The sequence below is a fragment of the Hyperolius riggenbachi genome, chromosome 8 (assembly GCF_040937935.1).
Source record: "Hyperolius riggenbachi isolate aHypRig1 chromosome 8, aHypRig1.pri, whole genome shotgun sequence".
Taxonomy (NCBI): Eukaryota; Metazoa; Chordata; class Amphibia; order Anura; family Hyperoliidae; genus Hyperolius; species Hyperolius riggenbachi.
The window spans coordinates 235,926,589-235,953,760 of record NC_090653.1 but is presented as its reverse complement, the minus strand read 5'-3'; the positions used below and the strand labels follow the sequence as shown (position 1 = coordinate 235,953,760).

The following is a 27,172-nucleotide window of genomic DNA, read 5'->3' as shown; positions in this document are numbered from 1 at the left end:
ATGGAATCCACTTCAGGATTCAGGGGCGTACTTATGCGTACGCAGAATCCTGAAGTGGTTAAGCTTGGTCAGTGAAGCACCCGCTATGCTGTGGCAGTGCAGCATAACGAGCGCTGATAACTTACGCCCGCTAACTGCCAATAATGAGCGCTCCACTCATCTCACCCTGAGCCCCTTCGGGGGTCCTGGGAATCGGACCGGTGACCCAGTGCTGCAAGGCAAGAGAGTTAATCACTATGCCACTGTGCTGCCCATAATTGTGACTACATGCGAAATTCATTTTTCATTAGTCTGAAATTGCGCATTACGATTTTGCATCCTAATTCTGAATGTTGCAGCAAAATGACTACTATGGGAAATTCAAACTTATTACTAGTTGTGTCCTGTATGGCCACCTTTGGACTGTTTTAGGAATTTATTATAAGCTTATCTTACCTGCTGTTGTATGTGTAGATGACTTTCTTGTTAAGAAAGAGCTAGTTTACGTTTACCTCCCCAAACTACCTGGCAACAGTGACATGTGTGTAATTACAGAGTAGCTGGGTGGGGAAGAGGTCAGCGATCAGCAAAGTGCTGAAAAGCGCCCCAATGTGAACCAGCCCTGGCATTTGAAGAGTGCTTTAAATTACTTTGTAACTGTTTTAAAATTGATAATATAACACAGTCACATTTAGGCCTTGTTCACATTATAAATCGCCGGCGCTATCACAAGCGCTGAGCAATTTATTGTGCTTTTTTCAAAGCGTTTTTCCCTGCGCTTTGAGCTTAGAAAAGAGCTTTTCTAAGCGCTTTTGCTGAGCGATAGATTTTCACTTCCTGACGTCAGCCAGGAAGTGAACTCTTTGACCCGAAAAAGAATGAATACAATGTATTTATTCTTAAAAGCGCTCGGGAAATCGATATACAAAGCGTTTTTCAAGTGTTTTGCGCTTTTCCTTACCTTCCATTATAGCAAAAGCGGTCAGAAAATGGTACATGTAGCGCGTTTGCTATTAGCTGAAAATCGAAACGCTTACATGTGAACACTCTCATAGGAAATCATTGCACAAGCACTCTTAAGCAGCGCTTAAAAAAATCCACAAACCCTTAAAGAGAACCCGAGGCGGATTTTTAAAAAATGAATAGGACACAGAGGCATGTTCTGTGCACAATGACATACCTCTGTGTCCTATTGCTGCCATCAGTCCCCCCATGGCTCTGCTGTCCCCCCTGAAAATAGCGCCAGGCTACCGACAATCTGCTTGTCACTAGCCTGCTATTTACCTGTAGCTTGTCAATCACCTTCCTCCGCATTGCCTCCTCTATTACAGGATCCCCCCCCCCGGCGCTTCCCGCCTCCTCTAGCTTCCTCCAATCGGAGGAATACGCAGATTCACATGTCATTGTGCACAGAACATGCCTCTGTGTCCTATTAAGAATTAAAAATTCTGGGAAACCAGTGGAGGCCACATCTAAACAGCCTGTTTCTTCCGTCCTGTGCAGGAAAGAAGGCTTCTAGAGGCTTCCCCAGCCTTCTTGCCCCACTGATCCAGTACTTGGACACGCCAAACATATTTGAACAAGGGCTCGTCTGCTATGTTCACACAGCCCCCATCAACACTACTGTGCAGTCTGGCTGCACCTGTATATGGACAGGAGCATGGCCATGAAGAAGGGCAGGCTACCGGTGAGCAGTAGTTGGAAAGAGGATCAGAGAAGCCTCTGGATCATCCAGAAGCTTCCTTCTGTTTCGCCACAGGTTTTTCCCTTTAGGTAGCAATTTACCTTCAGGACACTTTCAAAGTAGGAAGTTGCGTTGCGATCAGGGCCGGTTCTGTCACGAAGCAAGGTGAAACACTTGCATCAGGCACAAGGATTACAGGGGCAGCATTTTTGTGCTGTGAGCGAGGTGAAGAGGTCATCATTGGGAAAAAGCATCTTGTTGTGCTGTGTAGAGTCTGACAGTGAGTGAGGAGGGGGAGGCAGGAGAACAGCAGTGTTTCATTTGAATTAAATTAATCAGAGTAAATTGTGGGATGCTGTGCGATCATTCCAAATCGGAAAGGGGGGGGGGGGGGACTCACAAGTTTGCCTCAGGTAGCAAAAAGTCTAGGACCAGCCCTGGCTGCAATCCCTATAAAAGACAGGAACGCAATACAGGGGAATAGGCACATCGTATGCATACAATGAAACCTGCAGTACATGGAAATTATGCTTCACTGCCACTGTTAACGCACTGCATGTATCACGTTATGACTGGCGAATCTGTCGCTTTGAGCTGCTAACGCACCAGTGTGAACATACCATTACACTATAACCGCATCACGTTACCCATGCGATTATTCTGTCCGACACAACAAACCACTGTAAATGTTACCAAATCTATGTAGTATAAAGCCCCATCTAGACGGAGCGATCCGGCGGCTCGATTATCCGCCGGATCGACTCTTCCGCATTCCCGCGCGTCCCCGCTCGTCCACGCGTGCTTCGGATTCGATACCCGCTCGTCCCCGCCGGTACCGCTTATCTTCCGCTTGATTTCCTGCTATTGTCCGCTCGCGGGGAACGAGTGGGGAATCGGCCGCGGCGAGATCGGACCTGTCGGATCTTATCAATCGAGCCGCATCAGCGGCTCGATTGATAAGACAAATCGGCACGTGTAGACCCAGCATAAGGGTACATTGAGTGAATATATTGAATGGATAATCAAGGCAGAAATGGTAAGATTGGGTGAAAGAGATTGGATCATTAGTGGCTACCTTTACTGATATTTCCCACAATGCAATGAGTGGCCACCATAACAGTTGTTTCCAACTGCTAAGCATATAGCATCTCCCTTTGCGGAATGTTCGTACTGAAAGTTCTATGCAGAGACATCACCTGGCAGGAATAAGGTGCAGGGCTGTGGAGTCGGTACAAAAATCCACAGACTCCTCAGTTTAGAATTCCACCGACTCCTTGACCTCGACTCCCACTCCTCTAATTTGCATATTGCAATCTTGTTGATTGAAAGTATGTAACATGAAATTTGTCTCTTAACTGCCAACACTTAGGAATTTTACACGACAACTGAAGTGAGAAGGATATGTAGACTACTATATTTATTCCCTTTAGACTAAAACTAGTCCTTGGTAAGAGTACTTGTAAAAGGTACATGCTGGAACAAAGAACATCTATCAGGCCGTAGGCAGTGTAACTATGGGTACATGTAAGAGTGATGTGCAGGTACTCTGCAGGGGAATGAGGAGATTCTTCCTCTATTACACATTCTTCATGCACAATCTGAACCAGGTTTATGGGTGACAGACAACACCTCTGTGTTCAATGTGCACAACATTCTCAGTGGATTCCCTGCAGCTCTGTGGAGAGTGCATATGTAGAGTATAGTACTACTGTGTAACAAAGTAAACCTGAGACAGATGAAATTTAAGTTTTATACATACCTGGGGCTTCCTCCAGCCCCCTTCAGGCTAATCAGTCCCTTGCTGTCCTCCTCCGCCACCTGGATCTTCTGATATGAGTCCAGGTACTTGAGCCAGTCTGGCGTAGTGCACATACACACACTCCGCCGACGGGAGCGTACTACACCTGCGTAGCACTGTTGCAAAGGTGCAGAACGCTCTTGGCTGTGGAAGCGACATGCGGCCGGACTGCACTGACTGGCTGAATTACCAGGACTCATGGCAGAACATCCAGGTGGTGGAGGTGGACAGCGAGAGACTGATTAGCCTGAAGGGGGCTGGAAGAAGCCCCAGGTAGGTAACTTTTCTTTTCATCCTTCTCAGGTACCATTTAATTTGTAGTCACCAAACCAAATTTTAACAACATATCAAATTATTTGATTTCATGAGCAAAGGGAGTGCATACATTTGTATAAATCAGAATCAACGCAGAATTATTTCCATCTCATTGACCATCTCTATTAGTGACACGGCTACCCATCAGGCTTTATTCTTACAGCATAGATGTTATTTCGTATATACAGGATCTTCTCAAAAAATTAGTATATTGTGATAAAGTTCATTATTTTCTGTAATGTACTGATAAACATTAGACTTTCATATATTTTAGATTCAAATACACACAACTGAAGTAGTTCAAGCCTTTTATTGTTTTAATATTGATGATTTTGGCATACAGCTCAAGAAAACCCCAAATTCCTATCTCAAAAAATTAGCATATTTCATCCGACCAATAAAAGAAAAGTGTTTTTAAAACAAAAAAAGTCAACCTTCAAATAATTATGTTCAGTTATGCACTCAAGACTTGGTCGGGAATCCTTTTGCAGAAATGACTGCTTCAATGCGGCGTGGCATGGAGGCAATCAGCCTGTGGCACTGCTCAGGTGTTATGGAGGCCCAGGATGCTTCGATAGCGGCCTTAAGCTCATCCAGAGTGTTGGGTCTTGCGTCTCTCAACTTTCTCTTCACAATATCCCACAGATTCTCTATGGGGTTCAGGTCAGGAGAGTTGGCAGGCCAATTGAGCACAGTAATACCATGGTCAGTAAACCATTTACCAGTGGTTTTGGCACTGTGAGCAGGTGCCAGGTCATGCTGAAAAATGAAATCTTCATCTCCATAAAGCTTTTCAGCAGATGGAAGCATGAACCCACTTTTGAACCAGAAACAGCGGCAGAAGTGCCTGACCTGGGCTAAAGATAAGCAGCACTGGACTGTTGCTCAGTGGTCCAAAGTACTTTTTTTTCGGATGAAAGCAACTTTTACATGTCATTCAGAAATCAAGGTGCCAGAGTCTGGAGGAAGACTGGGGAGAGGGAAATGCCAAAATGCCTGAAGTCCAGTGTCAAGTACCCACAGTCAGTGATGGTCTGGGGTGCCATGACAGCTGCTGGTGTTGGTCCACTGTGTTTTATCAAGGGCAGGGTCATTGCAGCTAGCTATCAGGAGATTTTGGAGCACTTCATGCTTCCATCTGCTGAAAAGCTTTATGGAGGTGAAGATTTCATTTTTCAGCACGACCTGGCACCTGATCACAGTGCCAAAACCACTGGTAAATGGTTTACTGACCATGGTATTACTGTGCTCAATTGGCCTGCCAACTCTCCTGACCTGAACCCCATAGAGAATCTGTGGGATATTGTGAAGAGAAAGTTGAGAGACGCAAGACCCAACACTCTGGATGAGCTTAAGGCCGCTATCGAAGCATCCTGGGCCTCCATAACTCCTGAGCAGTGCCACAGGCTGATTGCCTCCATGCCACGCCGCATTGAAGCAGTCATTTCTGCAAAAGGATTCCCGACCAAGTATTGAGTGCATAACTGAACATAATTATTTGAAGGTTGACTTTTTTTGTTTTAAAAACACTTTTCTTTTATTGGTCGGATGAAATATGCTAATTTTTTGAGAAAGGAAATTTGGGTTTTCATGAGCTGTATGCCAAAATCATCAATATTAAAACAATAAAAGGCTTGAACTACTTCAGTTGTGTGTATTTGAATCTAAAATATATGAAAGTATAATGTTTATCAGTACATTATAGAAAATAATGAACTTTATCACAATATGCTAATTTTTTGAGAAGATCCTGTATGTTACGGCCAGAACCCGAAGTTTGGCCAGAACTAGAAGTGGCCGTTCACTTCGGGTTCTGGCCGGCCAATGTGCGAACTGGCCGCTGCGCTGCGGCCAATGTGAGAAATGCAACAATTCCTGTAAGGTTAATGTTATGTTGTGGCCGCAGCGCAGCGGGCAAATGTATTACATCTTACTTTATTCAATGAAATTAAGCCGCCGGCTTTTTCTCTGCCTCTCTCCTCCCCCCGCCACTCTCTCTCCTTCTCTTATGGGCAGCCGGCGGGGACACGCGTGTCCCCGAGAGTCGTTCCTCGCGGCAGGAGAGCAGAGCGGGGAGGCTGCAGACATTGCTTCTGCCAGCACCCGCTCTGCAGGAACGGCAGGACTCCCTGCTGCGACGAACGACTCCGGAGGGACACGCGTGTCCCCGCCCGACTGCCTATAGGAGAGCGAGAGAGGCGGGGGGGAGGAGGAGAGAGAGGCAGAGGAGGAGAGAAAGGCAGATAAAAAAGGCAGTTCGCACATTGTCGCCGGCTTAATTTCATTGAATAAAGTAAGATGTGATACATTTGCCCGCTGCGCTGCGGCCACAACATAACATTAACCTTACAGGAATTGTTGCATTTCTCACATTGGCTGCAGCGCAGCGGCCAGTTCGCACATTGGCCGGCCAGAACCCGAAGTTCTGGCCAAACTTCTGGTTCTGGCCGTAACATATATAAGAGATTCCTGTGTACACATCATATATGCAGTCACAATCAGATATGTATATCTGACTTTAAAGGGGACTGCTTTACTGAAGCAGCACAAGTAACTAATTTTGATTGGTTTATTTCAATTTTGTGGACTAAGCACAGCTATTACTGTATGTATAAATTATTTATGATGACTATTGTCTGAGAAATAGAACATTTTATCATATTTTCTATTTTAATTACAGTTTAAATTAATTAGGACGACTCCGACTCCAGGCACCCAAAATTGCTCCGACTCCACAGCCCTGATAAGTTGTCACCACCAGTGATACATTTCAGAATGTAAATCAGGGAGGAAAAAAATTCTACAATGGACAAACTCTGTAAATAAATTATACATTAACCTTATGGGGACCGCCTATATTAGATCCTACGCCGCACTTGTGGCTGTTCTAGCCTGATGCGGCGTAGGACAGCCGTTTCCGCTCCCAACGCGATCCTGCGCACCCGAGAGGGGAGATTAAGCTGTCATATGACAGCTGACATCTACCCTCAGTGATCAGCAACCATCGCCTATTGCTTCTGATCATGTGATCACTATGATCACCGGCGGATCATAGTGATCACTGTGACAGCTACGGCAGTAGAGGGGACAAAGAGGATCCACTCAACTCCCTGATGTTCCCCCGGTGATCGGCGCTCCCCACCGCTCTGGCCGGCATCCCCGCTCGCTCTGATGTCAGTGCCGGGTCCCGGCTTGATGACGTCATTAAGCCGCGACCCGGAACTGAGCGGCCGTTCGAGCGGGGATGCCAGCCGGAGTGGAGGGGTTCACTGCAGCTCATCGCTGGAGCCTGGAAGGTGAGTAAAGGCTGCCGGCTACAGGGGGGACATCTGGATCAAACAGGGACACCATGCCCAGCTAGCGCCAGCAGGGATCTGTCTGCCTGATCCCCCCCCCCCCCCCCCCCCCCAAACAAATTTGCCTGGTCCTTAAGGGGGTTTAGCCGGCTGGTCTTCAAAGGGTTAATATTGTAAAAAAAAAAAAAAGCAATTTTATTAAATACGTTAACTTTCACTACAGTTCCTCTTTAAAAATCCTGCCTACTTGCCAACATTGGAAAGTAAGTGGAATTAGTATGGGTACACATTAAGGCCTCGCCACAGGTGGCCAGTGTAAGTACGGATGGAGGTGAAATCATTTCTTACATTTCCTGTATGTGGCTGTAGACTTTGCCAATTGTAAGTCCAGTTTCACATCAGCAACCAGCATTTTCAGTGCGGTGTGATTAGAGTATCACAATGCACTGCAAAAAAACAAGCTGCGTAGACACCTGCGTTAATGTAATTCTTGGCGCCAAAACACACCATAAATGAGGCTCTCTACAACTCACTTCCTGTCACAGAAATACGCATTGCAAGAAAAAATTTAAAGGAAAATTGGCGTCCGCGCCAGTGCACCGCAACATTAACGCCAAGCAGTTTAAAATATCTGCTGCGTCAACATGACTTCTGGTCAATGTGTGTCACTGCAGATGCTGTCCCACAACACATTGTTGACCTAGCGTGAAATCGAATACTCGCATCGCACCGCATCCAGTATTAAATGTCCCATAGACTTTCTCTGCTTTAGCATCAGCCTGCCTTAAAATTGGGTAATGCAACGCTATTAAAACGTGCAACGCAATTAAAACGTGCCAGTGTGAAAGGGGCCTGAGGAGTGTCTCTGCAAGCAATGTAAAATTTGCTGAACTCCATTTAGATTGAAGCCTGCTATTGCTTCTGTAGAACAGCAGCTGTTATGTGGATGTGATGCTTTAGTGATCATTAGCCTGTAACCAGAGGGCACAGTGATCTGTGTGCTTTGCAGCGGCTGAGGCCAGGCAGCCATGGCAATAGTATTGATCCCACAGCAGCATGCATTGCACACTTCCAGCACTAGGTTACAGGCAGTTCGGGGATGGAGCTGTGCAAGTCCTTTAAAGGTCACAAGTGGCAGGAACAGCACAATAGTCGTATACTTTGTCAGGGTTTGTTATAGTTTCAGCTGAAAAGTATCTCAGTTGCCAGGGCAACCAAAATGATGTTCCCTTCCATGGGTTTTCATTTCTCTTCAGGAGATGCAGTTGTTTCATTAGTTGTTTGAACCAGCAGATATTTTCATACCACTCAGTTTTATACAGGGTGTCTTCCCGTTTACAGCATGATAGCTAAGAAGTGTATAAATATTAATGCGCCATTATATGAGAAGTCTAGTCTCCTGGAAACAGTTGCTATGGCAACCACTAGTGATGTGAGCTGGAGAATTTTAATTTGGGAAGGCTTGTCACTAAGCCAAAATAGATATTATAGGCTAAGTGTAAAAATATTTTCAACATTTCTAGCGAAATATACAGTGAAGCCCACGCGGTTCAAAAAAAGGTTTATATTATAGTGATTTTGTATACACCTGACATCTTCTGCAGTACTTTACTTAAATTTCCTTATTGGAGCTGTTTGCAGGCTGCAGCCGCTGTACAGCGCAGGACGCCGCTGTACGGCTCTAGAGTTCCACGCTGCTCGCTAAGGACCCCTGATTCGAAGCTGGTTACCACAGCAATGGACAACAATAGGTGTCCGTAGCTGTGCCAGCTTCAAATCAGGGGTTCTTAGCGAGCAGCGTGGAACTATAGCTAAGGAGTCATGTCGGGAAGATTTACCTTGCTGACGTCGGGAAGATTTACCTTGCTGACGCCGATCAGCATAATCCATTGTGTGATAGGAGGCATCTGTAACTGTTCTCCATGTTGCCGTTATATCTCTCTATATATGTGTTCTGGCAGTGTAAAAAAATCCTTTTCATCAGCCACAATACATATCATTAACATTGCTACACATACAAATATTAATGTTAAAGGAACTTAAAATGAAGAATTTAGCCATAGTGCCCCTTTAAAGGCGCTGACAAACAAATCCATGCCCTAGTCAGTCTAATGTCCCTGACATTATTTCAGGCCACCTTTGGAGGAGGGAACTACTTACCATATTACAGCAAGACCCCCGGTATCTAGCACAGACAGGCATTGGCCGATGCCGAATACGTGTGCTTGCCGGTTGCTTGAACCGCCGTTAAAAGCACTCCCCCCTTCCCCCCAGAGCAGCAGGAATTACCCACTGATCATCCAGGTGCCGTCTTGCATTCTGCAGCTCCCAGTGGCTTCCCGCCGTTCTCAGTGTACGGCTCCCAGCATGTCACCTGATCCGCATCAGGTCATGTGACACACCGCAAGCCACGCATGGATGCCGGAAAGCCGCTGAGAGGTGCAGGATGCGTTGAAAAGGGCTGCCAGACAATCGGTGAGTAGTTCCTGCCCCCCCCCCCCCCTCTCCCCCAACTAAGCCCCATTATCCCACTCAAGCATGTGGGTTAGTTGAGACTTCCGGTTGCCTGAGATCCGGATACCTGGGGCTTTGCTGTAGTATGTTCTGGGGATGTAGGAGGAAACCCATACAAACATGGGAAGATCATCCAAAGTACATGTAGATAGTGTCCTCCTGGGGCTACAAGGCAAGAGCGTTGCCCACTATGCCGCCGTGTCTCTACACAGCATCTGTTGCAACTGTATAAGATTTGCCGAAGTTAGGGTTCAGAAACACATACCTAAGGAGAGGAAAGCCTCTAGGTGCCTTCATCCAAGTCGCATCTCACTGACCCTCTTTAGGCCTCTTTCAGCGGACAGGTGGATAATTCACCGCGCCGGGCGCTTAGTAGTGCTCGGTACCTGCACTGGGCAGGCAGCCCGCAGCCATGTTCATACGCGACATGTTGCGGTCCTCTGCCCCCGGGAATAGCTACCACATGTCAAACACTGACACGCGTGGTGTTGCCACCGATGCCATTTAAAACGGAGCGCACGCCCAGCAGCCGCAAGGCTGAACTGTTAGACAAGAGCGCAGCTCCTGTCTGAAAGAGGCCTTACTGACGGACAGGATTTTTCACCCTTAGCGGTAATCCCGAGTCAAGCTCGGGATGGAATCTGCAGCTCAGAGTGGTAATCCTGTGACTGAGTGAGTTATATGTAGGAGCTGCTGCAGATCTCTCTGTGGTATGTTTTTGTTGTTGTCTTTTTTAGGGTCTAAAAGCTTGTGGACAAAATGCACGGCTTTTAAGCCCAACAATGGCAAATCAAATTGAATCGAATCCCGATCGGACATGTCGGATTTAATCAGGTCGTAAATAGAATCGTAATCGAATTGCACAAACAATCGTATTGTGTAGATTGGGCTTTAGACCCTAAATCTGGAAATAATCATAACGCCAGGGAGGTTTAAAGCAAACCTTGTCCTGAACTAAACTGTCCTTTACTTGATATAATGTCTACAATAATCTGCATACATAGATAACATTTATATTGTCTTACTAATATTAGCACAGTGTTACATAATCTTGATAGACAGAGCTGTACAAAGAGTTGTCTTGCTTTAAAGTGCGATTAAAAAGTAAAATTTAGGTAATTATTTTTAGGTACATAAAAGATCATTGTAAAGCATTCCCTGTGTTTACAAATGTTTACATTTTAAACTGAGAGAAGTATGAGGGTGTTTTCCTGGCAGGAGAGGCTCTCTGCCTCCTCCCTGTGCTACCCCTCCTCCTTTGCTGAAGTAATATGTCACCGTGGTGACGGCTGACACCACACAACACTGTTCTCTGATCCAAACTGCCTGGCTTTTATGTGCCCATCCCCTTGTTCCTATGTGAGAGAAGCATTCCTACAGAGGCCTCCCGCCCACAATGGCTTCTGGGATGTGCTGCAAGGTATCCTGGGTTGGGGTGTGGCTAGATTTTCAGTCACTCTTTCCCCACTGTCAGCATATGGAGGTGGGTGTGACCCAGGAGAGCAAATAATTTCTCCTTGCATTCAAATGTCGTGTAAATATTTTGTAGTTTGAACTTGGACCAATACAAATTTTCAAGAAGTTATTCTGATCCAATTTCAATTAAAATTATTTTGTATATAATGCACATTTTATTCACATTTAAGTCAAATTGAGCCTAACCCACCTAGATTGTTTGTATTGTTATATCTGACATACTAAGGCCACATTTCCAAGTACACTCACCTAAAGGATTATTAGGAACACCTGTTCAATTTCTCATTAATGCAGATATTTAATCAACCAATCACATGGCAGTTGCTTCAATGCATTTAGGGGTGTGGTCCTGGTCAAGACAATCTCCTGAACTCCAAACTGAATGTCAGAATGGGAAAGAAAGGTGATTTAAGCAATTCTGAGCATGGCATGGTTGTTGGTGCCAGACGGGCCAGTCTGAGTATTTCATAATCTGCTAAGTTACTGGGATTTTCACGCACAACCATTTCTAGGGTTTACAAAGAATGGTGTAAAAAGAGAAAAACATCCAGTATGTGGCAGTCCTGTGGGCGAAAATGCCTTGTTGATGCTAGAGGTCAGAGGAGAATGGGCCGACTGATTCAAGCTGATAGAAGAGCAACGTTGACCAATAATAATAACCACTCATTACAACCAAGGTATGCGGCAATGCATTTGTGACACAACATTCACAACCTTGAGGCGGATGGGCTGAAGACCCCACCGGGTACCATTCATCTCCACTATAAATAGGAAAAAAAGTCTACAATTTGCACGAGCTCACCAAAATTGGACGTTTGAAGACTGGAAAAATGTTGCCTGGTCTGATGAGTCTCCATAGAGTCAGAATTTGGCGTAAACAGAATGAGAACATGGATCCATCATGGCTTGTTACCACTGTGCAGGCTGGTTTTGGTGGTGTAATGGTGTGGGGGATGTTTTCTTGGCACACGTTAGGCCCCTTAGTGCTAATTGGGCATCGTTGGGCTACCTGAGCATCGTTTGTGACCATGCCCATCTCTTCATGACCACCATGTACCCATCCTCTGATGGCTACTTCCAGCAGGATAATGCACCATGTCAGATGAATCATTTCAAATTGGTTTCTTGAACATGACAGTGAGTTCACTGTACTAAAATGGTCCCCACAGTCACCAGATCTCAACCCAATAGAGCATCTTTGGGATGTAATGGAACGGGAGCTTCGTACCCTGGATGTGCATCCCACAAATCTCCATCAACTGCAAATTGCTATCCTATCAATATGGGCCAACATTTCTAAAGAATGCTTTCAGCACCTTGTGAATCAATGCCACGTAAAATCAAGGCAGTTCTGAAGGCGAAAGGGGGTCAAACACCGTAGTAGTATGGTGTTCCTAATAATCCTTTAGGTGGGTGTCTATACATTGGCTGAATTGTGTAATTAATTGTTAAGTGCTCTGCCTCTAACATAGAAGACCTGGGTTCAAATCTTGGCTCTTCCTATTCTGTAAGTCAGCACCTATTCAGTAAGGAGTTCTTGGGCAACACTCCCTAACACTGCTATTGAGTGCGCTCTAGTGGCTGCCCCGCAAGCGTTTTGAGTCCGACAGTAGAAAACCGCTATGCAAATGTTCTAATTATTATTTTATGCCACAGGCAAAGCAGGTGGCCACAACAGCGCACGGCGATGCAGCTCCAATCCCATTTGTTTGTAATGAATGGGATCACAAATGCACAGATATCCAGGCAACGTGCACATAAATGGAAACATCAGAGACTGCAGTCTATACACTTTCTGATGTCCCTGCAGATCGCATCATTGTGTGTTGCCGAAACCACAACCATAATCACGCAGGAGGAAACAAAGCCTAACATTGAGTGGCAGTGATTGGTGCTGGTAGATGCTCGCTGGCCATTTCACCACAGCGCTAGCAGCTATTATCATTTGACTACTATGTAGGTGAGATCACTAGTCAGCGTCGCCAAAATATTCACAGCTGCATTTCTGTCAAAGCCAGCGCCATATCTGGCATGTGTACTGGATCTGCAAGTGGTCTATGGATGGGAAGAAATTTGCATGTCTTATAATGATCAACTGCTTTGTTTATATGCAAAGCCAAATATGCTGCAGTATGAGGCCATTTAGGACAGTGAGCACAGATGAGTTACTGGAAAGCTTTGGGCACATTTTACATTTTCCCCAACTGAAGCAATTGTTCCTGATTGAGGAAAATACAGAGTAGAAGTGTCCCCCAATGTCACAGAACACATTTCTGGGGATCCAATTAGACGTTTTTCCCACCTGTCGTTTCTTTCAAACTCCCTCTGCTGGACGCTGCTCTCTGATCCTTCCCCCTCCCCACTCCTTCACACAGAACACACTGCTCAGAAGAATGCCAAACTGCATGTCTGTACCTAAACTACCACCTTAAAGGGAATCTGAAGTGAAAATAAATGTATTATATCATGAATTATATGTGTAGTACAGCTAAGAAATAGAACATTAGTAGCAAAGAACCAGTCTCATTGTATCCAGTACAGGAAGAGTTATAAAACTTTACTTGTTATCTATACAAAATAGCTTCTCTGAGATCTCTGTCCAGGCTACAGCGCTTTTTTCTGAGGCACTAATGCTGGGCATACACGGATGCAATTATGCGCCGGATCGAGCCACTGGCTCGATCCCGGCGTGTCCCCGCCGGCGCCTGGATCGATCCCCGCTCGTCCCCGCCGGCGCTCCTTATCTTCCGCTCGATTCCCCGCTATTGTCCGCCCGCGGGGATCGAGCGGGGAATCTATCTGGCGTGTCATCGGACCTGTGGGATATTATCAATCGAGCCATCAGCGGCTCGATTGATAAGGAGGAAACGAATAGTGTATGCCCAGCATTATACTCCAAATAAACAGTGACAGACAGCTTCAGATAAGATTTTGACTGTGTGAGGATCCGCTCGGCTGCCTGCGCAGGCAGGCAGCTTTTTGACCACTGTTCAGGTCTGCATTCTGCAGGTCTTTTGTTTTGCAGCTTGCTGCTGAGGAATTTGCATACGTTTGTCATGCAGATTGCCTAGCCACATCCTTTGTAGGCTTGTACTATAAATACCATGTGATATCACAGATCTGGGCTGGTCATAAGGGTTAGTCCTGTGAAACACTCCTGGAGTGTCAGCCTTGCTCATTGTTTAAATATTAGCTTAGAGTAATTCTTGGGACTGCACTAGGCAGGTTCCCTAGTGCAGTTAGGATTGCTTATCTGTTTATTTGTCTGTTACGATTGTCCTGTCCCAGCGGTGGTCGACAGGAGATCGTTCTGTGTGTCTGGGTGCTAACCGGAACAGCGGTTGTTACTGGTAGCTCCTTCTAATCTGTCTTGCCTGGATCGCACTCGCCTGGCGCTAGTGCTGTGGATCCGTCTGATCTCCATCTCTCTTGCTGTACTTGGATCGCACTTGCTCTGGCGGAAAGAGCAGTGGATCCAGCTCGCTCTGTTTCTATACTTGGATCGCACTCGCTCTGGCGGAAAGAGCAGTGGATCGTATCTCTCACTTATTCCTGTTTTCGTGTATCTGTCTTGTCTGCTACGAACGCTTGCTGGAGGCTCGGTGAGGTAACCGTTTAGCAAGCGCTCGCGTCCTCTGTTTCATGTTTGTCTGTCGGTGGTTAGTTAGGCGTGCTTGTCTCTGTTGTGCTTAACACGCGGAGACCGCGCATAAACGCGTGCACTGTTGCGAATGAGTGTGGTGTTCGCGTTTAGTTAGCGTTTGTTATTTTCCTTATCTTCTCATTGTATGATTTGCTGTGCCTTTGCTACTCTCGTGCTCTGCCTTGCTGTAGCCTTGTGTCACCTCTGGCAATCGCCTCTCTCGCGATTGCGTTCCTACTTCATATCTGCTGTTGTATGTGCACCATCGCGGGTTGCCGACTAGATTGGGGCACATACATACATTCTGTTCCTGTGCTCATTCTCTTCCGCAATCGCTTTTCTTGCGATTGCGTTCTCACTTGGTTTCTTCTGTTGTGTGTCCACCGTCGCAGGTTGGCGGCTAGATTGGTGGACATACATACATTCCTCATCTGTGCTTATTCGGTCTTGTGTCGCTGTTAGCAATCGCCATCTCTGGCGATTGCCTTCTCACTTTATCTTCATGGTTGTGTGTTCATCGTCGCAGAGTGGCGACTAGATTGGTGGACACACATACCCTCTGTCGCTTTGATCTCTCTCTTTCAGGGCTATCTTGCCCTGCGTTTCTTCCCTTCGTACAATTCCTGTCTGGCGTCTGTGGCAGGGCAGAGGAGCTGTTCTTCTGCACTCCACAGCTCCACCTGCCAACAGGAATTTCCCTCTACAGGTGCATTGCACCTGTTGCTGGGTTCCCTCAAATTATACGCTTGTGGAGGATTTCCGCAGTGTCAGCGCACGTTTGGTGCGCTGATCACGGAGAGAATTCCACAATCGTTACAGACTGCAGGGGAGTTCATAGGGTCATTAGCCCTGCTCTGTTTCATAGTTTAAAATCAGTGTGGTGTGTAAATTGCAAACATGATAGATTGATGCAGGGCTATGAAAAAAAAAAGGTATATACCGTATTTTTTGGACTATAAGACGCTCCTGATCATAAGATGCACCTAGGTTTGGAGGACAAAAACCGGAGGGGAAAAATATACTAAATCTGGTGCATCCATGGTGAAGGGGCATCTTGTGGATTATGCCCCCTTTGTACCTCATAGTCCCTGAAGATGGTTTTGAGTGGCCCAGGACCTGTACACACTGAAAATTGCCAAGCGTAATCGCAAACGGTGCGATTTTAAAATCACATGCTTGCCTTTTTGAGATGCTGTTGCATTTTTATTGTGATTGGTGAGTAGCTAAAAGTCCTTCAGCAGAAAGTTGCAAAGTGTCCTGGGATTTTACTTAAACAAAACCGCAATGCAATCGCACGCATTTTTGTATGCAATTTTTAAACCCAGCGCTCAAAAAGCTGCAATTGCACTTTTCTAAGATCGCATCACACCACTGTGTACAGTTCATCACAATTTTCATTATTTTGAAAAAACACAGTGCAATGCAACCAATGTGTACAGGCCCTTAAAGGACACCTTAGTGCTACGAAATATGCCAAAAATTACGCCTGTGTGTGTGGGGAGTAGTGCAGAGTCTTCCGTACCTCCCTTGCCCCGGCGTCAGTCTCAGCTTTCCTGCAAAGGCTATCATTCATGAACAGGCTGTCGGTAAAGAGAATCAGTGCGGGAAACCGCCGCTGGCGGATTTTTAGACTTCTGGGTGGGCATTCATAAAAAAGTATCCAGTTGCGGTAGCAGTGCGGAGATTCCCCGAACTAGGCTGGCGGTAGGCAGGCAGAAGGGTTGCGGAGACACGGAAGCTGCCGAGTTGATACATTTCTCCGTGTTCCGCTCTGCTGCAGCTGCCTGGGAGGTCTGTGTGTCTCCATTCACTTACATTGGTATCGTCACATCAGAGGGAGCGGTACTTACCGACCTCACACCGCTTGCGGTGATCTTTATGAATGAACATTTTGCTACATTTGTACCGATAATCACCGCACAAGGCGGTGATTTATCACTCTGCTCGGTAGTGTCATATTTCCATGCGGAAAGAGGCTTTATGAATGCTGACTTTGCTAAGTGGTCGGTAAAGTCAGCTGTTTTAAGCATTTCCGCATGCGGAAATGCTTTATGAATGATAGCCAAAGTGGCCATGTTCCAAATTCCTAGTTGACCCGGACACACTACGCTGCTCATGCCCGCTTGGGCGCTTTGTAAACTGTGATCCAGGCCGACCTCAAGTCCAGTGTGCTAGTGCTCAAGGTATGTCTTCCCGCGGGTCCTCACTTGTACTCAGAATGGACATACCGTGTTTCCCTGAAAGTAAAACCTCCCCCGAAAGTAAGACCTTGCTCATATTTCGAGCATGCTCAAAATATAAGCCCTATCCTGAAAATAACACCTAGTGGCAGAGAGGAGTAAGAGGTGAGGACACAGCTGTGCAGTACAAAGAGGCAGCCAGGGAAGCAGTGAGTGGATGGACTCATCCCTGGACAATGTCAGCCTCAGGTGTCTCCATCCCTTCCCATCCACCAGTGTTGCTGTCACTCTCTCCCCTCCCCTCTGCAAGTCCCACTGGTGAGTGAGGGAAGTGATGGCTGGCTGCTGTTATCTGTGTTATTTGCTCAGGAGCAGTGGGAGGGGGTGAGAAAGAGCTGTGGTGTGAGGAATAAGGAGACTGTATGAAGGGAGCTACCAGTGCCACTTTGCTGTATGCTCAGCATGTACATATGTGCGCTTGCGCTCTTTTTAGCTGCATATGCTAGCTGTCCTCTCTCTCCTGCACAGCTTGTGGCTTAGATAAGACAGCTCTGGCAGGATTCTCAAGCATGTGCCTGTCCTCTCCTTATTAGTTATATCTGAGTTAGATAAGACTGTGAGTCTGGGAGTAGAATTCAGAACCTCAGCAAACAGTACAGTGAATTTGCCATTGTATCATTTATGTCTTTTATAACAGAGTAACCAAGCAGCTCAGGGTGACCCAGACCACTAGGAATGTATAGGGCAGGCATGGGCAAACTTGGCCCTCTAGCTGTTAAGTAACTACAAGTCCCACAATGCATTGCAGGTGTCTCATTCAAAACTGGGATGAGTCTGCATACAGGCATGTGGTGGGACAGCTTTCCTCCTGGTGCAGCAGCAACAACTTGGAACTAAATGCTCTCAAAACCATGGAGATGATAATAGACTTTAGGAGATCTCCCCCCCCCCCCCAGCACCTCCCCTTAACCATAAATGGATACACAATAACCCAAGTAGAGTCATTCAAGTTTCTTGGGTCCACGATCTCAAACGACTTAAAATGGGACAACAACACCGCCACTATTGTCAAGAAAGCACAACAGAGAATGTACCATCTGCAGCAGCTGAAAAAGTTTGGCCTACCTCAAAATCTAATGGTGCAGTTCTACACTGCAATCATTGAATCCACCATAACATCATCCATGACTGTATGGTTCAGCTCCTGCTCAGCATTAGAAAAGGGGAGGCTGCAGCGCATCATCCGATCAGCGGAAAGGATAATTGGCTGTAGCTTACCTTCCCTGCAGGATCTTTACACTAGCAGGTGCAGAAAGAGAGCATCCAAAATTGCCTCTGACCCCTCTCACCCAGCTCACTCCATCTTCCAGCGCATGCCTTCAGGAGTAAGATTCCGGTCAATCGCTACCAAAACCTCTAGACACAGGAACAGTTTTTTTCCTCAAGCGGTAGCCATACTTAATGCTGAACCACGTTAAAGCTGCTAGGACTGAAAGTAATCAGCACAGAACTAAACATGAACAATTCTCACATTGCTTACTGCCACTATACTTATAATGTCCTTAACTTGTAATATTCACACTGTCTGTCCTTGTATTGTTTTTGTTTGTGTTTGTTAAGCAACTGCCAAGACAAATTCCTTGTAGGTGCAAACTTACTTGGCGAAAATAAATTGATTCTGATTCTGACAGCCATAGTCATGACTCATAAAGGCAAATGCATTGTGGGAATTGTAGTTCCGTAACAGCTGGAGGGCCGAGTTTGCCCATGCCTGGTATAGGGGGATAAGAGACCAAAAAGCCCTCCTACTAATAAGCAATGCTTGGTGAAATTTGCCTTCTTAAAACAGAAGGAAATTTGAAATAATTCAGCTTAAGTGAACATTTGTGGTTACCCACAATGCACCACTTCTGAATATGCAAATTATCTCTTTTTGCCCCTGTAAGCCAGACTAGCATCCAGAAGGGCTGGTGTATAGCAAGTCTATTGCTTTAAATATTACACAGCCACACCAACCCCACATGCAGACAGCCTGTTTCAGGCTTTTGGCCCTCATCAGTACATGGCAGGGATTGATATGGCTGTATGGGATAGGGCTCGGACCAGTACAACAGAGTAACCAAGCAGCTCGGGGTGACCCAAACCACTAGGAATGTACAGGGGGATAAAAAAGACTGAAAAGCTCTCCTACTAATAATTATGTCTTTTATCAGCAAATGTAAAGTGAGATTCTTCCTTAGTGTGTTTCTCCCAAAATAAGACATACCCTGAAAATAAGCCCTAGCACATGTTTTGGAATTAATATAAGATGCTGTCTTATTTTCAGGGAAACGTGTTACTGCGCATGTGCTGACCCCGCAGACCAGGACTTTAGAATGGGCCGCTTTACAGGAAACCGTAGGTTGATGCCAGGGCAAGGCAGGTGTGGCAAGACACTGCACTACTTCCCACACACAGTAGGCGGCATCTGTATGTATCTACATATTTTTAGTGCCAAGGTATCCTTTATGTCAGAAAGGTGTACATCGCTTATCTCCACTGAAGCACAGATTAGGCTAAAAAAGCAGATCCCCATGCTAGAGAAAACCTCACTTTCTGCAGTACAAGCAGTCATTATTCTTCTATGTAAAACCTCCCCACAGCTGCTGTAAGCTCACTGTTATTTCAATGCAATCAACTTTGTAGGCCACAAGTAACATCTACTGTAAATGTTTTCACACAAACTTGAGAACTGCTTCTCTGCAGTGCAAGCTTGTTAGAAAATATCCTTAGCTGCATGTTAAACAAAATATTTTCCCAGAAATCTACAAGAAAAATAATGTTAAGTGTAGAAGTATGAAAAAATGATGATTGGAAACTATTTCAAAGTGGTTACATTGGTAATCTGCCAGTTTGCATGTCTCTTTGCTGGATAGTTAGGATGGAGTGCCCTCTGGTGTTCGTATATAAATACAGCAACTCGTGTATGAGAATGCTGAAGAAAAAAAACAACCTAATCCTGTAGGTGATAGTTCGGGGCTGAGTTTTATACAGACCCATCACTAGGCTACAGCCTACCAAGGCATTCTTTCGCTATGGTGGGGATAGGAGGTACAACAGAGTGGTTTCCGGCAGGAAAGTCACTCATTTGAGACTATCTGTCCCTCAGGATCTTTCAGTGAAATATTGCGGGGGCTGTACACACGCTAGATTTCCAGCAAAGATCTCCACCAACTTTAGACTAGTGTGTGTAGGAAGCCTAAGAGGCATGATTGGTTGGTTACATATGGGCATGTAAAACGTGAGATGGTTGTGCTACAGGGTTTCCAATAGAGACTGATAAGAGAGTCCAAGTTTGCTGCCAGATAACGGATCAGCTTACATGGGGATTTGAAAACATGCTGTTTGCTTATGTGCTGCACACAATAACATCAGCGGAGGCAGGAGGGGAGAAAAGGGCAGAGTCAGGCAGAAGAGCCCAGCAAGACTGAAAAATAGGGGGCAGCATGGCAGTTCCATTCCACTTTGGTAGCATTATATTATTATATATTACAATAGGTCCTTTTGAAACATAGGATATGTTCGTAGCAATTTTAAAGGGGAACTGAAGAGAGAGGTATATGGAGGCTGTCATGTTTATTTCCTTTTAATCAATACCAGTTGCCTGGCAGCCCTGCTGGTCTATTTCTCTGCAGTAGTATCTGATTAAAACCAGAAACAAGCATGCAGCTAGTCTTGTCAGATCAGACTTATAAGTCTGAACCACTGAAACACCTGATCTGCTGCATGCTTGTTCAGGGGCTATGGCTAATAGTATTAGAGGCAGAGGATCAGCAGGGCTGCCAGGCAACTGGTATTGTCTAAAAGGAAATAAACATGACAGCCTCCATATACCTCTCTCTTCAGTTCCACTTTAAGTGCCAGCAGAGTTGCACTTTAACCTGAACCGCATGAAATTATTTAAAAAAACAAAACCCCATATGATATACCTGCAAATGAATATTACATACTTACTTCGCTGTCATTTCCTCTCAGAAGCTCGCCATTTTCTTATTACGACGATTCCTTCCAGTTCTGACAAGATTTTGTCAGCACTGAAATATAGCAGTTGCTATCAGCTATAACTGAAAGGACAACTGATGAGCAAGGTAATGTCCATGTTTCGCTATGGCTCAAGTGGGTGATATTACAGTTTAACAGTGTGCTGATCAGGAAGCTGTTATAGGGTAATGGCCATTTTCAAAATAGAGGACGGAAATTCCATTGATCACACTGGACAAACAGGACGCGGGAGAGGAGAAAGAGATTGATGAGTAGACCACCCCGGGAGGTAAGTATGACCTGTGTGGATGTTTATTTTGACTTTTAATTTTCAGTTCAGGTTTGCTTTAAGGCATCATTAGTGAACAAGAGGAGTGAGCTCTTTTAAGTCCCTGAGATTTAGCATCACAGAGGACTTATGCTTATCTCACCTTATTGATGTTGTGGTCAAAATAAGCAAGACAACGCCTGTTCTTTCTTCGAAGGCTAAAAAGCTTTGGCACGCCTTGAAACATCCTGGTTGACTTTAGCAGCTGTGTCCTGGCTGGCGGTTGTAGCTTCCTGGTATGGGAAGTGCTCACACATGATTAAATGGCTTTACAGAGAGCAGTGAGGTCAGTGCAGTTCATTGCTGGCCGTGATTCACCAAACACCAAACTTTATCCAGTTTGAATGATGTTTTAGGAAGACCATGTTTATTGTAAAGGATTCTGTGTGCCAAGTCAACAGAATACCCAAGCAGCTCAAGGTGACCCAAAACCGCTAGGATATTATAGAGGACCAAAAGAGACCTAAACGCCCTCCTACTAAAAAAAGCAATGCTAATAGTGTGGTTTGCCTTCTTAAAGACAACCTGTAACATCAAAAAGTTCCCCTGGGGGGTACTCACCTCGGGAGGGGGAAGCCTCAGGGTTCCAATGAGGCTTCCCACGCCGTCCTCCGTCCCGCTGCAGCCCTCCGAACAGCGGGGATGTAAATATTTACCTTCCCGGCTCCTGCGCAGGCGGCTCTTGGCTCCGAAATAGGCGGAAATACCCGATCGCCGTCAGGTCTGCTCTACTGCGCAGGCGCAAGTTTCCGGCGCCTGCGCAGTAGAGCGGACCCGACTGAGATTGGGTACTTCCGTCTTCCATCTACTTCGAAGCCGAAAGCCGTAAGCGCCCCCGCTGGAGCCTGGAAAAGTAAATCTTGAACAAGCTGACGGATTTGTCGGGCCGCTGTTCGGAGGGCTGCAGCGAGACCCCCGTGGGACAAAGGACGGCGTGGGAAGCATCATTGGGACCCTGAGGCTTCCCCCTCCCGAGGTGAGTACCCCCAGGTGAACTTTTTGATGTTACAGTGTCTCTTTAAAGGAAACCTCCCCTGGGGGGTACCTCCTATTGAGGCTTCCCCTGTCCTCCTCGGTCCCACGGCGGCGGAGATAAAGCTCCCCGAACAGCAGGGATGTAAATATTTACCTTCCTGGCTCCAGTGCAGGCGCAGTATCGGCTCTCCGCTCGGAGATAGGCGGAAATAGCGATCGCTGTCGGGCCACTCTACTGCACAGGCACAAGTCTCCTGCGCCTGCGCAGTAGAGCGGACACGACGGAGATCTGCTATTTCCGTCTATTTCTGTGCTGAGAGCCACAACAGCGCCCCCGCTGGAGCCAGGAAAGGTAAATATATCCAGCCTTGTCAGGCTTGTCGAGGGAGGATTCTGGGACACTTCGGGGGAGCCAGCGCTGGATTTCCTGCAGCTACAGGGGTGGGGGAAGCCTTATTGGGACCCTGAGGCTTCCCCCTCCCGAGGTGAGTACCCCCCAGGGGAACTTTTTTTTTTGTTACAGGGTCTCTTTAAAACAGAAGGTATTTGTGATAATTCAGATTTACAGTAAGCGTGTAACTGTGGTTACCCACAATGCACCATTACTGATTATGCAAATTATCTCTTTATGCCCCTGAAGCCAGGCTTACAATTTAAAGCTATAGGCTAGCTATAAACCAGCAATTCTGGATGTAAGTCTGGCTTCAGGGGCATAAGGAGATAATTTGCATACACAGCAGTGGTGCATTGTGGGTAACCACAGTTACACACTTAAATCTGAATTATCACATAAACCTTCTGTCTGCCAAGTTATGAGCTGTCCTTCCTGTTGGGGTCCGTTTCCTCTTCATCCAAATTCACATTGCAATTTTCTGCAACAAAATTGAAACCAATGCATGTCAATGGAGTCATTTCCATTGAATGCGAATTTTCCAGTGCTATGCGATACAGAAAAATGATGGATTGCACGCTGGAGATCTCCGCAGCACGCATCCGTTTCTCATGTATTGATTCATAGCCGCATACGAAAAGTCGCATCAAAATTTCTGACAAAATGTGGAAATCCACATACAGGAAAACGATTGCAAAACGCAATAAGCTAGTGGACATAGACCGTTACTGTTCAGTAAATGGTATCAAAGTAGGAAGTCTTGAGCCAGTTAGGTGCAGATTCTATTGACAGGCTTTATGTTAGCTAATTAACGTAATGGTATTTAATACTGGGCTGTATGGTACGGTAATGCCTTTTCTTACTGTACAATTGTACTGTTTATTACTTGAAACAACTATGTAGTGAATACTAGGCAGCCTTTTTACCTTGACAGCTGGGGGCAGCACGGTGGCGTAGTGGTTAGCACTCTTGTCTTGCAGCGCTGGGTTCCTGGTTCATGTCCCAGCCAGGGCACTATCTGTACAGAGCTTGTATGCTCTCTACTTGTCTGCATGTGTTTCCTCTGGGCACTCCTGTTTCCTCCCAAATACATACAGATAAATTAGTTGGCTTCCCCCTAAATTGGCTAGGCTACGATACAAAGACTATACGATATATACATAGACTAAGGTAAGAATTAGATTGTGAATCCCTTTAAGGGACAGTTAAGTGACAAGACAATACACTCAGTACATCGCTGTGGAGGATGTCAGCGCTATATAAATGCTAAATAATAATAGCGGGGGCTAAAGTTGAAAGGAATCCGAGGTGTGAGACTGACGGAAGCTGCCATATTTTTATCCTGCACCCGAGGCGACATGTGACATGATGAGATAAACGTGTATGTACAGTACGAAACATATTAATAACCAAGCTGTTTTATTTGCTTTATTTTGCTGCCTGAAATAGTTAATTTTTAAGTATGGAAGTGAAAGCTTCTGTCTTGTCAGGACCAGTAAACATCAATGATAATCAAATTACAGCCATAAAAGTTTTCCTGGCAGAATACATTTTTCTACATATTTCTGAGAACAGAGGGAGAGAGAAAAGGGTCAATATGGTTCATGTATTTTCATTTAGGGACACTTAATAGACTGAAAATGACCAGAGACAACAAAACATATAATCTACTTTCTAAATGTTTAAAGGGAACCAGAGATGAACGTTTTACACAAAATAAACATATCAGTCGATAGCTTGTAAAGAATAAATGCTCTACCTGATAATTTTTCCGCTCTGGTGTGCCTTTTTGAGTGTTTTTTTTTATCCATTATTGGTTAATGGAAAAATCCAATATGGCCGCCGGCTCATATCCCTTCTGCTTCCGGGTTATGAGCCGTTCCGTGCTGTCTAGGCTCTATGAAACTATACACAAGCAGGGCTGCTGCTGCAGCCTTTCAAATGTGTGCTTTTCACTTTATTATTCTGGTATGCTGTGTGGCTGCCTGTAGGAAGTGTCATAAGAATTAAACTGCACTGACTGCACAATGCACACAGATCACACAGCCACACTTGTCTGTTTCAGAGCTTCTTTCTCAGCAGAGCAGCCCCTCCAATGTCATCAGAGCTCTGAGTATTCAAAGCAGGAAAGCAGAGCCAGGAGGGGGCAGGCTTGGGCTTGAAAAGACTTCACAGAATAGTGACTCAGCTATAATGATTCCAGGTCAAAACTAGACTGAATGCTCAGTCAGGGATTCTTATCACAGCTGATAACAGGCAGATTTAGCAGAGAAGAATGAAACTAAAAGCAGGGTAGGTGTTTACTGTCATGTTCCCACTGATAAATGTAGTAAAATACATGAGGGTGCTTCGTCTCTGGTTCTCTTTAAATATAAAATCAAATCCTGGGATATCTAAAAAAAAAGTCATTTTTAGGAGTAGGAGGATAAATACAATTGTTTATCTCACCAGTTTATTTTCACCTCGGGTTCACTTATAAACAGAACCAGTTGCCTGGGAGTCCTGCCAAAACAAGCATGCAGCTAATCTATCTATTTCTCAAATACATCTGATCGGCATGCGTGTTTAGGGTCTATGGCTTAAAGTATTAGAGGCAGAGGATCAGCAGCACAGCCAGGCACTGTGCATTATTTAAAAGGAAATAAACATGTCAGTCTCCACATCCCTCTCACCTTGGGTTGCCTTTAACAAATGCAGCTCTACTGAGCCCTAAGTAGTCCTGATGGTCTATGGGCCCAACTATCTCCGTCTACCTATCCCCAAGTGACAGCTACTTGGCCTCGGGATTGGTGCAGAGCTCAGATGATGACATCACTACTGGACTGAGGTAGGCTCAGGAGGGATGTGGCAGCTACCTAGCCTCGGGATTGGTGCAGAGCTCAGATGATGACATCACTAGGGAAGTGAGGTAGGCTCAGGAGGGATGTGGCAGATGTATGGCATGGGGCGGGAGGCAGCATAGATGGGATGGGCTTCCAAACCATAAGTCAACCCAGGAAATACAGCCAAACACTGAGACTCACCACGGTCCAGCAGTCTGCAGTGCTGAGGTGGCAAGAATATACTGTATAGTTAGCAGCATTGCCACTAGGATGCAATTAAACTTCTGTAGGCTAGATTTAAAGAGGAACTTTACCCAAAAGATAGAAGTCGAGGGGAAAAAATACATCAAAACATAGCAAAGGGAGAAGTTAAAAAATAGAAGATAGATCAATAAATACCTGCCATGTAATTCGTTTATATTGTTTGATCCACACTGAGCTTGCTGGTCATCATCTTTACTGCTGGCAGACAAGGGGGGGGGGAACAGACAGCACTGACTGTCATCCTATACAATAAACCCCCTGTGTCCCTGCGTCCTCTCCTGTCCCTGTGTCCGTGCCTTTACACATGTGTGGCACGCTGGCAGCCATTGGGACAGGAGGGGGACGGGCGTGCGCACGCGCTGCCATGTGGCGGTGACAGTGGCTGGAGGGGGGTTGTGAGGGAGGCCTAGAGCTCGTTATTGTAACAGGCTTAGGCCTACTAGTTATGTATAAATACAACCAATAATGCTTGGCACTTGGAAACAGCCATTATTTCCCACAATGCACGAGGTTCACAGACAGGCAGTCAGGGCTATGGTCCTGACATCACACTGTGGGAGGGGTTTCACCACAGTATAAGCCACACAGACATCCCTGATGTAGTATTTGAGATATGGTAAAAGTTTTTTCTAGGTAGAGAGAGTATTTAACCCAGGATGACGTTCAATCATGGGTTAAAGTTCCTCTTTAAAGTGAGCCTGATGTTTGTTAACCCCTACAGTGGAAAAAAAATGGAACAGCAGGAAGTCCTAAGTAGGATTGGTAATATACACACCATTGTTTCTCTCATCATACCACATGTCACTTCAGGTACACGCTACCCTTCCCTCTTGTTACTAGAGAGCTTGCAGGGAAATCCATATTACTGTTGACAATTATTATTTTCGCTTTTGTGAGTTTGACAAATAAAACTTTATTTATTTATTGTTTTTGGTTTGCTTTTATGGTATGTATACAGATTTTATATGCAGTTGCTGGGTCTGCGTTACCAATGATCTGTGCATTGTGTGTAAGTCATTGTGTCCTCTCTGTTTCTCCATGTAGGACTTCATACGGGCAGCAGTGGGCGGCGGTCTCTTCATTATCTTGTCCATAGTATGTCTAATCCGCGGAGGAGATGGGGCCGGTATAGCCGGATCGGTAAGTAGCAGAGTCACACGTGACAAAAACACAGTAACCTGAACTGAACACCCTACATCAGATCTTTGAGGAGGATAGGGCTAAAATATAACTTTTATTCGAAAATCGCTAAAAGTTAGGCAAGTCCTTGTGCATTGTATGGTAGTACCGTATCATTCAGTCAATAATTGGGAGTCATATTTTCTTTTCAATGCATCAGCAAGCGAGCACAGACAATTCTAAGGGACCTTTTCCACTACCCTGCGTTTTGCGATCTGATTCCGACTGCTAGTGGTACAGTAAAACTAATGAAAGGACTGTAATTGCGACTTCCGTTTCTGCGATCCGTTTGCGTTGCTATTTTGTTC

General features: G+C 45.6%; 1 protein-coding gene across 5 annotated transcripts in view; it reads left to right on the top strand.

The window, feature by feature from the left end:
* PLP2 (proteolipid protein 2) overlaps positions 1-27,172 on the top strand; it is a 138,803-nt gene that overhangs the window by 98,095 nt on the left and 13,536 nt on the right. For all 5 annotated transcript variants that reach the window (XM_068248370.1, XM_068248371.1, XM_068248369.1 and 2 more), the window contains one exon: positions 26,730-26,825. In XM_068248370.1, the coding sequence (XP_068104471.1) occupies positions 26,730-26,825 (96 nt within the window). The remainder of the gene's footprint in view (positions 1-26,729; positions 26,826-27,172) is intronic.